This window comes from Cynocephalus volans, chromosome 4, assembly GCF_027409185.1.
Source record: "Cynocephalus volans isolate mCynVol1 chromosome 4, mCynVol1.pri, whole genome shotgun sequence".
NCBI classification, from domain to species: domain Eukaryota; kingdom Metazoa; phylum Chordata; class Mammalia; order Dermoptera; family Cynocephalidae; genus Cynocephalus; species Cynocephalus volans.
The window spans coordinates 4,977,159-4,994,680 of record NC_084463.1 but is presented as its reverse complement, the minus strand read 5'-3'; the positions used below and the strand labels follow the sequence as shown (position 1 = coordinate 4,994,680).

The 17,522-nt window shown below is 40.2% G+C and overlaps 1 protein-coding gene across 1 annotated transcript in view; it reads right to left on the bottom strand.

Moving 5' to 3' along the window:
• Positions 1-3,353: 3,353 nt before the first annotated feature.
• LOC134375081 (rho GTPase-activating protein 20-like) overlaps positions 3,354-17,522 on the bottom strand; it is a 111,267-nt gene continuing 97,098 nt past the window's right edge. Inside the window, exons 10-16 of the mRNA XM_063093234.1 lie at positions 16,743-16,921; positions 15,404-15,565; positions 12,111-12,220; positions 8,482-8,671; positions 7,183-7,297; positions 5,900-6,049; positions 3,354-5,011 (exon numbers count right to left, since the gene is read on the bottom strand). Of these exons, the coding sequence (XP_062949304.1) occupies positions 3,354-5,011; positions 5,900-6,049; positions 7,183-7,297; positions 8,482-8,671; positions 12,111-12,220; positions 15,404-15,565; positions 16,743-16,921 (2,564 nt within the window). The remainder of the gene's footprint in view (positions 5,012-5,899; positions 6,050-7,182; positions 7,298-8,481; positions 8,672-12,110; positions 12,221-15,403; positions 15,566-16,742; positions 16,922-17,522) is intronic.

Genomic DNA, 17,522 nt, shown 5'->3' with positions numbered 1-17,522 from the left:
CATCAAAATTTTGATCAAGACACATAATATTCTTTTTTTCAACAGAAAAAATATGCCATTGGTTCAAGGATACATTAGATCCATTCAATTCAATGTCATGCTATAAAAAGTAGAAAAACACAAAGGAGATAATTTCTTAAATCTCGTGTTTTCTGTAGACTAAGACCGTTTTTTAAAAGTAAAATTATATTTGCGTTTCTGTAAAACTTGGATAGAAATTAATATCAGTGTATACATACATACATAGCGACAATTCTGACACTAGAGCAGTGGTCTTTACTACTCAGTTAGAACAAACTTCTTCTAGAGTAAGGTAGTATTTTTCTGGACCCCTTTGAAATGGTGGTTAAATTTACACACAGGATACCTAAATGAACTGTGAGAAGGCAATGATGCAGAGGGCATGAGAAACCACTCAGATTTAATAAATTTATATGACTTGAAAAGCACTGATGTCTTGGCACGTATCTGAGGACAAGTGGGTACTCATTTGAATGGTTCAAACTTAAATAAGAAAATCTCATACAATCAATGAAACTTACAAGAATATAGACTATATCTCATTCCAGGAGTATAATGAAAACAGTGCCTAAGAAAATGAAGGCTTTGTGTCTAACACATGACTTGTTTGGTAAATAAGACTAAAAAACAAAAAGAAAACTCTTTTTCTAGAAAGACTAACCGTGGCTTTTGACTAAAAGCTCAAAATTCCATTTCCACATTACTTACACTCTATAAAATTCCCAATGTTAAGCAGAGATTGAGCGCATTATCGAAAACAATTCTACAAAAGGCAGTGGGATTGTTAACTCTGAAGAATGACATTTTATTTAGCGGACAGCATGGACTTCGTACATATCCATTATCAGTGCTTTTAAGGCCAAACAACTTTAAAAGTTAGCAGCAGTTTCTGCATGTACAAAAATACACATTACATAACATATGGTAGTAAAATTTATCAAGATATATTACACATACTCAAAGCATTTTAGATAAAGCATCAGTCTCATATTACAGATTGATATAAAATGAAATGGTGTATAGTCTGTCTTCAAATCCCACAATATATTTTATAGCAATATTAACATATTATTACAGGAGTATCTAAGTGAACACAAAGAATAGGAAAGGTTATTAAAGAACCTCAGTAACTATTTCCTTCTGATCCTTCTAATCGAGTGGATGATTTTCTACCTGCCAACATGAAAGAAAAAAGGCTAGAACTATTATTTTCATAGGAAGGGAAACAGTGTTTTCCAGAAAAACACTCCAAGCCAGAAGAGCTTCATTCACATCTTGCAGTTCTGACAGTAGTACGCCGTAAGGGTGAGGTAAATCCCTGCTAACTTTATATATTACACCACAAAAGGTGTGGACACTTAGGAGTCTTCACATGGGAGGGGTTGGTTATAAGGTGAAATCTACTTCACACCTGTGACTGAGGTGGCCAGGGTCATGCAGGAGCTCCTTGGACACAGAGTTCTAAAAGTTAATTATAATGATTAGGGCAAAGAATGCCATGTCCTCAAGAGGAAGGTAGCGCCTATAGCTAATACCAAAGTAACTTCCATCTTAGAGAAAACATTTTTTCCATATAATTGGAAATGTAACCTTTAGGACAACAAGGAAAAAACATTGATATGACAGTTTTCTGGTGACTGATAAGAAAAAACAATTTGGAATAAGCTAGGTTGTGGGAGAAAGGACCATTTGATGGTGGACTAAAGAGTTCACATGGACTATAAGCAACTTCTTATAGTAAATAGTTTAAATGAAGGAAGACGCACATCCATTTTTAGTGCTATCCCTTCATTCTGGTCTGCAAGTCTTATGGTCTATTCCTGGGTAAGGAAATGAACTGGTCCATGGATATGAAATAAACCATGGATATGAAATGAGGTATAAACCATGAATCATTTGGGACAAAAATATGGAAAAACTTCAGGAAGTAAGAAAACCCAAAGCCAATGAACATCTGATAAGGCCTGGCAGCCACTTTGTTCAGTATTCTATCCAGGGACTTCTTATAATTTACCAACTTCTAGATTGCTCTCTCAATTACAAAACTACAAAAATCAGAAAAACGATTTATGTCTATGGCCCTCCCACCCTGAACATGCCGATCTCATCAGAAAAATGATTTACAAGTAACTTTTGGGGGGGGCTGACTGTAATCTGAGGGTAAGGGCTGCAGAGAAACACCTCAGCAAAGAGGTGCCAAGCTTTCACATGATTTGATGGTTTATACCTCCTTGGTTTAAGCCTCCATGATTTATACCTCCACGGACCTTTCTCCTCTTTTTTGCCATAAAAGGTTACACCAAGTCATTTCCTCACCTAGGAATAGATCATTAGGCCTTGCCAACTAGTATAAAAATGGACGTGTGTCTTCCTTTATCGTAACTTCTTACTATAATGCTTTGATTACATGTTGGTAACAGCACTTGTGTAACTGAGAAGGAACTGTTGCTGCACTCTTTTCCTCCATGCTGAGACAGCGAATGCTGTCAGGAGGTCACCTTCTAAACAGGAAAATTTACATTTTTGGAGAATGTTTCTAGCACAGGTACCTAAGGAAAGGGCATTGAAATGAGCAACCATTCCCTTCTTTCTCCTCACATCTTTTTCTTGGAGCCTTTGCAAAGCAATTCAACACTAATGGAAAAACAAATCAACTAACACAACAAACAAAAGTTATATCATGGTACCCGGGGCTGTTGAATCACTCCAGTTTTCTTCACACTAGCTGAATCAATGGGCTGTTTCTGGAATGATCCTGTGAGGACATGTGACTATAAGATACCACAGAATGGCCACTGGCTTAGATTTGAGGAAAGGGTTTCCATGACTTCCATCATTATCAGACATGCTTTTCTTCTTTTGCTTTGAGTAGCGGCATTTTTCTTGCTTATTAAAAACATTCCATCGAATGTGGATGTTTTCTCTGTACCCTTCCCCTCTCTCTCCAGTCCCCTATATTTCATTTATATCCTGGTTTTCTCAGGACACTAATCTCACAGACTGTTCATAAGGCATGTTTCCTTTATAGAAGATGCTTTCTCTAGTCCTCTGCTAGTATCTCTATAACCATATAACAGGACCAATCCCATGCTTTAATAAGGAAAAAATCTCCCAAACACTTAGGTGGTAAAAGTTTTTAGCATAAAATTTTTGTCAAGTAGTCTCAATAAAAAGAATTATTTTGTTGCCCTAAGTATTAGCAATAATTATCCTTATGCTACCTATCCCAGATATCTTGTACAAAGGGGTCATAATAACTATCATCTTTATATTATTAGCCTAGTTCTTGTTCTCGTAGATGTCGGATCCTCATTGTGGTTAAATGTCTTTGGTTAAATGTCTGGGCTGGCCATATCCTCCATTGTCCAAAAGCTGGCTGAGGCTCTTCCCCAACACAGAACTCTAGAATAGCCCTGACCTACAGGCTTGACATCCTTGTGGGACTTCATACACAGTCTGAATGCGCTGTCTATTAGGCTGAATGGAGAGCTGCTGTGTCTCTCTGATTCCTGGGAGGGAGAAGAATTATATGAAAGGGTTGTCTGCACAGTACCAAGTACATCCACGGCCTTCATGGGCATGTCTTTCTGTCTCTCTTCCAGTGAGTTGGCTTCTGGAAGACCAGAATCATGAGGAGGTGGCTCTGAAAGTCCTTTTAGAGAACCTATTTTATTTTCCTCTGGCCTGGCTACCTTTGCTTTCTTTTTGAGGGACCAGTTTCTCAAACAGGCTATGCCATTTCTCAACCATGTGTTGGGGTGAAGAGTTACAGAACGCATTTGTGAATGCCGCCCTACACTATCCTTTTTTGTATTGACGAGGTGGCTGCTGCCCTGCCCTGATGATGGACCAGGCATTCCAGAAATGAAGTTGGAACTGCTAAAGTCAGAAGAAAGCTCTCCCTGTTTTCTTTGAGCCAGAATATTGCAATCTATTGGAGAGGGAGTTTCAGTGGGTGTAAACACAGAATGTTCAGAAGTCTGAGAAAAAGGACTGTCCTGACAGCTCACTGATGAGCCAGATGGAAAAGTGCCTGGGGAGGATAAGCTGGAACAGCTAGTCTTTGGGCAAAGGCTTAATCTTGGGAGTAAAATCTGCTCAGTGTTTTGGTTTGTGGCACTACTCTTGCCCACCTCAATCCCCATGACCAAACTCTGATTAATAAGCTTTTGCCCCTCCATTTGCAAAGACTTATGCTGTTTGAGATAATCCTCCTCTCCCTGCAAGAGACCAGCTCCACAGCTGGTTTTACGTTTCTTTGAATCAATCCCCCTGAGATAGGTCAGTTTGCAGTGCTGGTTATCTATGTTGGGCTCTGAGCAGTGCTGGTGTGTCCTTGAACTCTTGAGGGTACCTGTTGTGTGTGGCAGGGAGTATCCTGATGTATCTTCATCAAAGGGCTGGTTCCTGGAATGATCTTGTGAGGACATATGACTATAAGATGCCACAGAAATGGAGACTCGCGTGGAATTACGGAAAAGTTTCCCATGATTTCCTTCAGTACCAGACAAGCTTTTCTTCTTAATGTTTTGATTGGTGGCATTTTTCTCACTGACATCAGTGCTTGTGACTGAACTCTGTTTAAAACATGTCTTATCCCCTTCCTGGAGACGTTGATTCTGCTTCAGATAATCCTCATCTTTTTGAGAAAGAATTGCTTCATAGCTGGACTTGCGCAGCTTTTTCTGATAAACCTCCTCGAGAGAGGAAAGCTTAGAATCTAGACAGTAGGTTCTGGGCTCCGAGCAGCGCCAGTGTCGCCTCAGGGTTTTTGGAGCATCTGTTGCATCTGAGGACAGGTAGCTGGGTGTGCACATGTCAGATGGGGCCCTGGCATGCTCCTGCAGTGGGAGGGCCTCTCTGTACATCACTGCAATAGTCATCTGCTTGGATTCAAGAGGCTGTTTCATTTGAATGTCTTCATCTTTAGACTGGTCTAAGTCAAAGTCACTCAGGGTTAAAAGGCCTTCCACCTCAGGCTGGTCAAGATCTTCCATCTCAGGCTGCTCAAGGTCTTCCACCTCAGGCTGGTCTACACCTTCAGCCTCAGGCTGGTCAGGGCCTTCGGCCTCAGGCTGGTCAGGGCCTTCGGCCTCAGGCTGGTCTACGCCTTCAGCCTCAGGCTGGTCAAGGCCTTCAGCCTCAGGCTGGTTAAGGCCTTCTGCCTCAGGCTGTTCAGGGTCTTCGGCCTCAAGCAGGTCTATGCCTTCGGCCTCAGGCTGGTCAAGGCCTTCGGCCTCAGTGTGGTCAAGGCCTTCCGCCTCAGGCTGTTCAGGGCATTCGGCCTCAGGCTGGTCAGGGCCTTCGGCCTCAGGCTGGTCAGGGCCTTCGGCCTCAGGCTGGCCAGGGTCTTCAGCCTCAGGCTGGTCGGGGCCTTCGGCCTCAGGCTGGTCTACGCCTTCAGCCTCAGGCTGGTCAAGGCCTTCAGCCTCAGTGTGGTCAAGACCTTCCGCCTCAGGCTGTTCAGGGTCTTCAGCCTCAGGCGGGTCAAGGCCTTCGGCCTCAGTGTGGTCAAGACCTTCGGCCTCAGTGTGGTCACGGCCTTCTGCCTCAGGCTGGTCAGGGCCTTCGGCCTCAGGCTGGTCTATGCCTTCAGCCTCAGGCTGGTCAAGGCCTTCAGCCTCAGTGTGGTCAAGACCTTCCGCCTCAGGCTGTTCAGGGTCTTCAGCCTCAGGCGGGTCAAGGCCTTCGGCCTCAGGCTGGTCAAGGCCTTCGGCCTCAGTGTGGTCAAGACCTTCGGCCTCAGTGTGGTCAAGGCCTTTGTCCTCAGTGTGGTCAAGGCCTTCTGCCCCAGGCTGGTCACGGCCTTCGGCCTCAGGCTGGTCAGGGCCTTCCGCCTCAGGCTGGTCAGGGCCTTCCGCCACAGGCTGGTCAAGGCCATGGTCACTGAGGGTTAAGATAGAGTCCATGCTTCTGCTACTCTGGTCAAGTTTCTTTGCCAAGTCACTACAAGGAGCGTCCACATCCCCATTTACTTCATTTTCCAAGCTGTCATGAGAAGAGTCACTTGGTTGGAAGCAAGAGACATCTGTCAAAAAAAAAACCAAACCATGATTAACATATTTACTTACCATAAATATAGCCCAAGCTGCCTTAAGCACAAACTATGGTGCTTAGTTTAATTCTCTTTTCACGCAGAGTGTTCAAATCTCTACTCTCAGGAAAGAAAGATTCTGTCACAATCTTCTCATTTGTTAGTGCAGAATAAAAATAAACTGTTGGGGTATACTGTACTAAATTTATCTCAGTTCCTGACAAAAATGTTCCTTAAGTTTTTCTCAAAACAGTGAAAATGTCGTAAGACCATGAAAGGGTTAAAAAAGAACCCCAAACCAAAACAACAGCATAAGGGAATTAATACTAGGTATATCCAGATTCCAAATAAGACTGCCTTCTAACATGGATTGTTGGTGTTTATATAGAATTAACTCTAGTCTTGGGGAAACCATTTACTAACCCTATTAGTTCCTCTTTTACAAAGTTCTTTAATATCCATTACCTTATTTAACCTTTACAATAATCATAAAGTTAGGTTTTATTGTTATCCACATTTTACAGATGAAGATACTGATGTTCAGTGGCATAGAATAATTGGCCAAGGATGACATAATTGGCAGTAGAGGAATTCTGGAAGGTTGTATGTCTTTGAATTCAGCTCTTCCCCCCCCCTCAATGATGCTAGTTTTCAAACTGTTTCATAGCACACTAGAATCCTGAGGTGTCTCAGGGACCAGTAAGAGGAAGGAGAAAAAGGAAAACAAGAACAAAAAACAGGTCTGCCTCTACTGCCTCTGGGCCTTCTACCCTAGTTTTAACAACAGCAATTCTATTATATATATTAGGATTCTTCATAAAGTTTTACTAAAAAAAAAAAAAAAAAAAAAAAAAGCTTCAAACAATCATGCCACAGCACGCTGCCATTAAACATTTCTTGAAGGCTGGGACCTCATCTTACACATTTCTTAACCCCACCACACTGCTAATATACCCTCACCTACGTAGCAGGACTTCTAAGGAAGGAACAGAGGCCCTGGGCCCCACTGACCCAGGTCAGAGGCCTCTTTCACCTCAGCTGCTGTGGGCTTTTGGACAACCACTGTCCCAGCATCTTCACAGACAAAATCTCTTTCTCACAAAAACCAACCCAATTATTCACAATACCTGAGGCATTCTCTCTAGTGCCACATCTCACTGAAGTCTCTCCTAAGAGGGAAGTAATTTCTTCACCAAATATCCTGCAGCAATTTTCAATCAGAAACTGTACAAGCAGGGGAACCTGTAAAAAAGGGAGAGTGAACTGCTACTTTTCATATAACATGTTTATAAATCACATTTTATGTGAATCTTGATTTTAACAAAAAATACTAAAGTATCCTGAGAAATTTATATGCTTTAAAAGTATACAAAACAGTATCCCCTAAAAAATACTTTCAAGAGAAGTTTGGGCATAGAACTTAATTTTAATCAGTGGCCTAAAATTATTTGTGTCCTTGGCTTAGAGCTAACATTTTATACCAATAGCTCTGTTTGTAACGTTAGGATAATTTCAAGTATTCTCTATAGGGTGTTTGGGATGAAGAAATATATTTTGTTACTAAAATTTTTAAGTATCATTACAAGATAAAGACTTATGAAAAGTACTTCTTGTATAAAGGACAGCTTGTCCTAAGCTTGGGAAGAGGGCTCCTCTGTAGGTATATTGTGAAGGACAGAGACAGCTAGAAAGAACATTTGTGTTTTTCCTGACTAGTGTCTACCCATGCACTTGTCTGACTAGCTTATCCACTGTTGCCTTCCATAAGCTTCCTAACTGAAAGTGCTTGTGGGGGTAAGAGTTTACTTGGGGGCTTTGTGCATCCATTGAGATGTACTGGAACCTTTCTGTAGTTTCTTACCCCAGTAGCTGAGGCCAAGGGGCAGGAGGAATGTTGGGAGCAAAGGAAATTAATATCCCCAAACCCTTTATTAACTGCCAGGCACTACAGGGGTGTGATTTCAAGTAACTACAGTATTATCACCACCTCCCTTTTTCAGATGAGGACATAGTGGCTCAGTATAACTGACTTTGCCTAAGACTGTACATCTGGCAAATGTGGGGGGGGGCTGAGAATTAAACCTTAGCTTGTCTAACTCCAAAGTCCTTGGGTTTTTTTTTTTGTTTGTTTTTTTAATAATCATATCAACTGCTTTATTATCACTTTATGGTTTAAGTCAGTCATAGAGTTTAGCCTCCTTAAAGGGAAAAGAGAAGAAACCCAAGTGCAATCTCTTTTCTGCTTAACTATCACCTTCCTATAGCCTATTAGGCTAGGATAAACCACTTCATAATCAGTAAACTCAGTTTATAAGGAGGTGTACTTAAGTTAATTAAGAAACTGTCTTTCAGAATTAATGCTCTGAATTTTGGTTTCAAAATGGGGACTCAGTCCCCCAGGGCATAAAAATGAGAAACTTCTTTACCTTTTTTGTAAATTCATTTTGTACTTCCAGGCTGGAGGAAAGAGGAGGCCAAAGGATGCTTGGAGCAATACACACAGCTAAATTATATGCAGTCATCTGGTTAGACGAGGACTGTTGTTCGATGTTGTTTAATACCCCAAAAAGATACCTTAGGAGAACAACATTTGCTCTCGGAAGCTGGTCTAATAGCCTAAAGACAGAAAAATGTGCTGTTTAAACATTTCATTAAGAAACTTGTAAAGATGGGCAACCCTAACTTTGCATAAGGAACTGTGCAAGTCAAGGGGGTGAATCAGGAACAGAGTTCAGATATGCAAGAATTTCAGTTAACGTGGTACCATACAGAGTGAGGACCGCCTATACAGAAAGAGAAAATTTTATTTTTTATTTTTTATTTATTTATTTTTATCACAATCCTTGGCTTGGTGTTGTCAGCACCATGCTCAGCCAGTGAGCAAACCGGCCATCCCTATATAGGGTCCGAACCCGTGGCCTTGGTGTTATCAGCACCGCACTCTACCGAGTGAGCCAGGGGCCGGCCTCAGAAAGAGAAAATTTTAAAAAGCACTGCGGATTTCTTTTTTCGCTGCCTTCACAACCCAATGAAAATGTAAAAGAATGCAGAAAAATGTCCCATAAAACAGTGCTGCCTGAAATATTTCCCTGAAATTAGTACAATGTGTTTTAGCTTAGGCAAATCCTATAACATTTCAGAATATTCTCAACCAAACTCCACAAAAAGTTTTCTGATAAAGTTTAACAGCGATTAAATTTAAAGTGCTTCTTTATTTCCAAATAGCAACACAGAAATGCTGTCTCTTGGTGAGAACCCAAACCTTAGCTATTAAGACTTTCAGGTCTATTCTGAAAGCTTATGCTCTGCTACACCAGCTTCCAAGGTCAATTTTGTCCCAAATCTCTGTTTCATTGGTATCACTTTCACATACCTGTCAAGCTTACAATAGTATATTTTCTACTGTTTTCATTTTGTAATTGATAAGGGATTTTATATTTTTTTTAAATTTTTATTGAATCAAAATTGATTATACATATTTTGGGGGTTCAACATAGAGATATGTTGATCAAGTCAATATTACTAGCATAAGTATTGTTACAAATCATAATTATTCTTTACACCCTTTGTCCAATCTCTCCCCATTCCCCCTCTAATTAACCTAGATTTCTTCTCTCCTTCTGAGAGAATAATGGTTACTCTGTTGATTTGTTGCCTAGATGATCTGTCCAATGCTAAGAGGTGTGATCAGGTCCCCCAATATTATCATAGAGCAGATGCTTCTTCTGTCACTCTGAAATGGGCTTTGTGGAAAGAGACATCCTCCTCTTTTCTTTATCTCTGCTGGTGACTCTCCCTGTGTCAGTGCATTCCAGTGGCTGGTGGACCATTTGCATGGTGGTTGTGGCATCTAGCTGCTTTTGTGGCAGACATGGTTATTGTGATGGCTGTGATGGGCCACCCACATGGAGATGATGTTTTTGGCATGCTTCTTGGCGCTGGTCGTGTGCCTGGTTGTGAGGAGTGTCTGGTCCCTGGCTCCATACCTTGGGTCCCCAGGTGGGCCCCAAGGAACTGGAGTGGTGCCTGGTTGTGGGAGGGGGTTCTGGTCCCTGGCTCCATGCTTCAGGTCACTGGGTGGGCCCTGAGGCACTGACGCAGTATGCCTTGTTGTGGGTGAGGGTTCTGGTCCCCTTCTCCATGCCTTGGGTCCCCAGGCAGGCTCCAACGTGCTGGCACAGTGTGCCTGGTTGTGGGAGGGGGGTCTAGTCCCCACTCCATGCCTCATGTCCCCTGGTGGACACCAAGGCACTGGTTGTATGCCTGGGCTGGAACTAATTTTTTGTCCTTTGCTTCCTACTTCCTGTGGGAATCAGTACTTGAGCTGTGTGGTTGAGCTAAATTGCTGCTTTGTTGCTGTTTCCCCAGGGAAGGCATTTTTTGCAGCTCAAGGTTTAATTGTTGGCCTTATAGGTACTTCAGGCTCTCCAGAGACCTGCTGCACCTGGGTGGTGCAGAAATTCTGATCTAGGCCTGAGTTTTTCCATCAAACTGCACCCCATACAATTCTGCATTCCGGGCCAGTCTCCTCTGAGTGGTCCTGTGCTGACTGGGGGTCAGATCGGCTGTCCTTGCTGAGTCCCAGTGTTCTCTCGGTGGGCCTGTCTCCCCCACTGCCCACGCTCCAAACAGTTCCCATGGGACGGGGCCTGCGATGGTCCCTTGTGATGACTCATCGGCCTCTGAATGGCTCCCCTTTTTCAGCTGTTCTGGCTCCTCCTGCGTGGCTCCACGGGAACCCTATTAGTGGTCTTGCTCTCCTGGGGGCCACCAAGGCCCTCTTCTTCCTCCCTCCTGCCTACAAGTAACTCCATCTGAAGGGCACAGCTGCGGCTTCTGCCAGCTCCTGTTTCATGCACTCAGCAGTTCCAGCCTTAAAGTGGCCACAGCACGAAATGCTCAGAGCAGTTTTTTCTTTCTGTCATCATGGTTTCTCCCACCTTCATGAACTCTGTAGGTCTCTCCTTCTCTTCCCCTGAGCTCCAGCAGCCCCGGCTTGGCTGATGTTACATTTTTACAGTTGTCAATTTGTGGATTTGTGGGAGAGAGGGATACTGGGGACCGTCTATTCTGCCATCTTGACCAGAACTTGATACGGGATTTTTAAATGATCATTCACCAAAAATGTTTTTTACTACCATTCGGAAAACAGATAAGCTGATATTCATGACTACTGCTTTTTTCAATAAGAATCTGCAACCTGGGGGGAATAAGGTAATCTGACTCCTGTTGCACAAACAGCAGAGAGGTCTTTCGTCAGTACAATGGACTGACAATGAGTATATTTTGTTAGATAACTTATGAAGAACTTTGAAACAGACCAAAAGTTTACTGGGTGTATTCAATGGCAAATAAGTCATCTAGCATATGCTTCTGGGTTATCTGTTTCTATGGGGGCTCTGAGCCTTTGAGCTATTTTACAACTCCACACGTTATAGATAACTGATAGCAGTGTACCTAATACTTGTCTACAGACTTGAAAATTCTGTCTGACGGAGAGACAACTGATTGATCTGCACTCATGTTTGAAAGTTGCTCAAGAAAAAACTGTACTAAACAAGCACACACAAAGAAATTATATTGGGATTCTCAGGTTTTCTCCTAGTATCTTTTACAGCACAGATTATACTGCATTGTAATTCACAATTTATCTACTTTACTCTATCAGACTGCAGACTGTGAGTTCCTTGAAGGGAGAAAATAGGTCATTTTCTCTGTATCACTTCAGTTGCTGAAGACAATAAGGAGTCATCTGGTTAGTTAGATATTTACCAAAATTAAGACCATAAACTATAGATTGGGCCTACATTGTTGCTAGTAAATGAATGTGTTTCATTTGCTACCAGATTCAGATATACAGAAGGTATACAATGTTCAAGTATTCCATGTTAATAAGACGAGGGAAAGAAACAATAACAATGACAGAAGTCAGCATAAATCTATTTTCAAACTGGTCCCTGGGACCATGACTTTGATAATTGTCCTTATTTTAATAGACAAGCTTATAAAGCTTTTTAGAAGTATTTTTGAGACATGACCAAATTAGAATAATTACCTTTGAATTGTATTTATCTTCTCTTCATTGTTTCCTTGATCCATTACACAGACCCAGTGATCATAGAGATCTGATGAAAAAATGCTTCCAGGAATATTTCGCAGAAATTCCTTACATAGATGGAAAAACAAACATTTTAAATCATTATTCTCATGCCAAATATGTATTGGATAAATAGGAAAGAAAACATCTTGTTGAAAGTTCTGTGAATTCCTCCCTTCTTTGTACTACACAGAGCTCTGGGCCCGCTCTCCACTGACTTCTGCACATGGAAACGTGTGCTTTTATTTTTTTCTAATGAAAACCATTTGGATAACCAAAGTCTGGATGATGGTGAGAAAGATAAAGGACAACCTATTTGGGCCAAAGCCTCCTGTTTTATGTATTTTAAGCAAATTGGTACTTTATAGGGTCTGGCAGTAAACCATCTTAAATCCTTTTTTCCCTCCTTTCCCCTTAAATAGCTAGTCCAAGGAAATGCACTAAGATATCTGTGAGATTCATAATCTGGTAATCATTCATTTGCTCATTCTATATATATTTATTCAACACTCTATATGTATTTATACATATATGTCAGGCACTGTTTGAGGTCCTAGGGATAGAGAAGTGAATAAAACCAAGTCCATGCTAAATAGTATGTCCATGGTACAATATCCTTTCTTAGAGATCCCATTCTGCTGAGACCACTGGCAGGACTAAGTGTGGTGAAACTAGACGATGACACAAACAGGATAGGACCAAGGGCATTTGCTGCTTGGATTTTTGTTTATCAAAAGCTTAAAAATAAAATACGTTTGCTCTTGGTCCAAGAGTTCATTCTAGGCCAATCTTCTCTGTTGCTTTCGGTATGGCAACAAGAAGGCCAAGCTTGCAGTCTCATCTCCTGTCAGCAAACTTTAGTCAGAGAAAACTCAGTTCTTTGTCAATGCCAAACACAGCCCCAGCCATAGTGGAAGTCATGACTGAACTGCTGCTATGTGTCACATGGGAAAATACTAATGGGGGACAAGAGAAGGCTAATCAACTGTAACTGAGATTCTAAGATAATTTTAAGAACATCTTTGTAGTCACTCTGTTAACATATTCTTTTTAGAGTGTTTAACAAGAAGGATGGATTAATTCAAAGTTTTCCACTGTTCTATTGTATCTTGCAGTAGAAATATACCTGGATACTTGTGGTCCAGATATATTGTCACAAAACTTACCTTTTTGGGTAAAGCTATTGAATTTTCATAATTCCAAACTAATTTTAGCTGCTGCACCCACTTTAAAAGTCAGTTAGAAGAAGCAAACTTTGTTATTTTAAAATGGGGTGCTGACAATAGCTCTCTTTTTAAATCTCAATGGAAAACATACTTATGATCTGCCTTGAAGAAAAACATCATTAAATCTTAAACTTACACTTAAAAGATAATAACTCATAATATCTCAATGAACTCTCCCACAGCTGGAATAACAAGTTACAAAATAGAGCCACCATCACAGCTGAGAAGGATGTGCGAGCTGGTTCTGAATTACAATCACCAACTCACAGAAACCACAGGCCAGACCATCAGCAGAACTCTCCAATTCATTTGAGATGAAATTCTGCCAGATTAAATATGAAATTTTCCTTAAAGGTCTGATAGATCAAAGCTATAGTGTCTCAAGCAATTTTTGTCCAATTATAGTTTGAGAAGTTAAATGTATACTATACCACTTTAAAACAGTCTTAAAAATGAGAAACAAAAGTTCAAAAACTTTTGGCAAAATTGATCTCCTTTCATGAAAGCACTTGGAAGAAATGTGACTAAAACACAGTTACATAATGATAAACCTTCAATTATTTGGAACCTATTTAACCAGACTCTTCAATCGGATAATTTTTTGTCTTTTGCTTATTTTTGGAAAAATATTTCTGCAATCTAAAACACAAATGAACTCTTCTAGAACCATGCTTCTTTGTAATAGCCTCCAGAATGTAGCACAAAATTTTAAGAAGTATGGTGTTGTGAAGAACAGCACAGTAAGGAAATTCTTCTAAAACATTGGTTTTACCTTCCTAAATTGAGAGGTGGCAGAGAACCTAATTATATGAACAAGAAAAACTCATATGTATATACTCGTATATCCTTGGCATATATATCTAGCTAAGCATGCCACAGATATCCTTATTGTATTTCAGGACTGAAGAGTCATCACAAACCCTGTACAAAACAGATTAGATGACCCTAGCTAAAACTCTCCAGTTCTCTTGAGTGATAATATATTGCAAAAGTCCACAGCAGGGTTTGTTTAAGAGCAGACATGGCCCATTTACCCCCAAACACCTAGTGTTCCTGAAGTTATGCAGTAAAATTCTGTAAGCAGCTGGCCACTCAGCTGGAGTAGGGGTATGCAAAAGTCTTCTTCACCATATTTTCCATCATTTGGTTTTTATGTTTCAGGCCTTGGGATGCAGGCTGGGGGCCTTGTCTCTACCTGTGGCTCCAGTATACCCCAACCCTTTGGGAGATGGGGCCTCCTTCTGCAGGTCTGCAGAAGCTACTACTGGGGTCAAAAGCTCTGCTTAAAGCTGGTTTTGACTCTAGGTTTTCCAAAAATGTATGACATTTCCAAGAATGTGAGGGAAGAAAACATTTTAGAACTCTGTCAGCCATGGGTAGATGTGACTTAGTAACCATGGGTAAAGGGTAAGAACAATAGAGAATGTCAAATGTAGTAAAAGTGAAAGAAGGCCCAGATGTTGTAGCCGTTCTTACTCCACTTCCAAAGTAAAAGGCATTAGGGGACAAAGGAAGGAATATTTGTGGACATGATGATTACGTAAATGAATGCAATTTTCAGTCGTCTCAATAGTTTTTTGTTTCAGTTGTAAGGCAAATTTTTGTTTATTCCATGGCAAGCTGTAACTGTTTTTGAAAACTTTGCCTTCATTAGGAAGGTAGTGATATAGTGAGAAAATCATCATAAGCAGGATGTTTATTTTGGTAAACATGCTGTGTATGTTTTGATTATTTTAATTTTTAATTACAATTTTTTCTTTTTGCATGGGGTGGCAGAACTGAAGAAGAGATTGGTGTGAGGTAAAAAAAAATTTTTTAAGTATATCTGACATGTCATATGATCGGCAGTGGCTTTAAAGTCCAATATTGAATTTTTGAAATGTTTTTAACCTTTTTTAGATTCTAAATCTACTTTGGTTCTTTCCACATAGGAATAATGTTCATAATGAAACAAAACAAAACATAAAATGTTTAACTTGCTCCAGAGCTACACCACGGGGTGGATAAAGGGAGAACTTTTCCTACCTTTAAAACAGATGCTATCACAAAAATACATTCACAGTCTAGGTGTACTTCGACGCCAGAATTCAGTTTCTCTTTTAGCTCTCTGCAGGATTTCAGATTAGCTGATAGCCTGAAGATTCCTTTTGTTAGGGGTCCTTTTTGATTAAGAAAATAAAGCATATCCTATGGGGAAGCAAAGGAAACAAAACAAAAAAGCACTTCACACATACATGCAAGGGAACATGTACTTTGGCTGCTAGAGGCCAGATGAAAAGCACTGAAGGATCGGAGCTGGATGGACAGGTAGAAGGATTAAAGTCAATCTTTTAGAGAGTAGAATGGTGGTTACCAGGGGCTGGGGATGATGGCGGGGGAGTTAGGGAGATGTTGGTCAAAAGATACAGAATTTCAGTTAGAAAAGAGAAATAAATTAAGGTGACCTATGGTATAACATGGTGATGACAGTTAATATCAATGAACTGAATTCTTGAAAATTGCTAGGAGAGTAGATTTTAAGTGTTTACTCACTTTGCTTTCTTTCTGTTTGTATGTCTTCTTGCAGTGTAGGAAGAGAATGGGTTTGGGAGACAAGCAATCCATTTCATTTAAAATCTAGTTATGCCACTTATTTACTGTGTAACCCTGGGTAAAGTTCAGAGGCTTTTTTTTTAATTAGTAAAGAAGGAATGATGACAACAATAACTACCCCCTATATTTGCTGTGACAGATAAGCTGTGAAGGGGCTAGACTAGTGTCTGGCATTTATAGATGCACAATACGGCATAAAATGCCATACATCTAGTATAGTGCTTGCAGGATACTGGATACTCAATAAAAATGTTGGTTAACAGTGATTATTTAATATATCAACACAAACTCAGTGGCTTTCAACTGACCCATTCTATACACAAAAGATAACTAAATGCCAGAGAATGTATCTTTATTCTTAAACACTTGAAATACAAATAAAGCAGTTTTTAAAACTTTAAAAAATAGAAGATTAAGTAGTCTCTGTTGCTGAAGTGGTAAAAAAAAAAGACTTTCAGAACAATATGGAGTTTAAGAAGGATTTGTGAGAGATAGAATATGGATTGTCTATCTACAGAGCAAATTCTAATTTACCTGAGCAGGCTTATATGGCTCTTTCTTGAAACCAGTAGTCTAGATTATCTCTTATGTCTTCCTTATGATTCTGCAATAGCTAAGTCAGATTTTAATTCTTTTAAGTAATGATAATAGAGATTCTTAGCTAAAGCCAGGGATGTCTATAATCTTTCCATCTGGGGACAGGTTTACTTTCCAGAGTTCCCCATTCCTAAAATTCCTTTCCCATTAGTTTACAGGTCAAAATGAGACTTACTAAGACAGGTTTGGGCAGATTATCATTCTCACAAATATTTGGCAGAGAAACTCCAAACAGCTGTCCTGGCACAGGAGATGTTGGAGATATGGGCAAGTTGTGCTGGTGAGTGCTAGAACCTCGCCAAAAGGCCCAGTTTAAGATAGATCTTCTCCTTTTAAATGTCTTCTGATTTGAATCTAAGGCAGAATTGAGAGTATTAGAAAAACTAGTTTAGTTTACTTAACTTTATTTCTATAATTTCCATTTCACTGTATGTTCGTTACTATGGCTCAGAAAAAAAATGCTTATAGTTGTCCTTTGTTATTGACAATTGAACCTATGAAATTTCATTATGATATTCTGTAAATTAAGGAAAAATCAACTAAAGAAGAATCAAATGTTTGGTTCTTCTTCTATCCATTTTTGAGACACCACTGGTATGTTTACTCGAGTTTTGGCACTAAATTTCAAAGGTGAAAGAATGGCTTCCCTATTGAACTATTACAACTGAAAGCAAAAAGTGTTTTTCATACTAACATATACATTTTCCCATTTTAAAGATGAGACTGGGCATCCAAAAATTTGAAGACTGAATTATACTACAATTAAATCATGAGAAAAAGCAAGCAAGGAGGAGGGAAAGGGGAAGATGGAGGAGAAAGAGGAAGAAGAGGAGGAAGAAGAGAAGAGTTGTTGTCTCTATTAAGATGTTCTATGGAAACAAAGAATGCTTTATTGCCTGATGTCCCACTCTACTACTGACAACAGATACAGGAAGCCAATGTCCTTCCTTTTTTT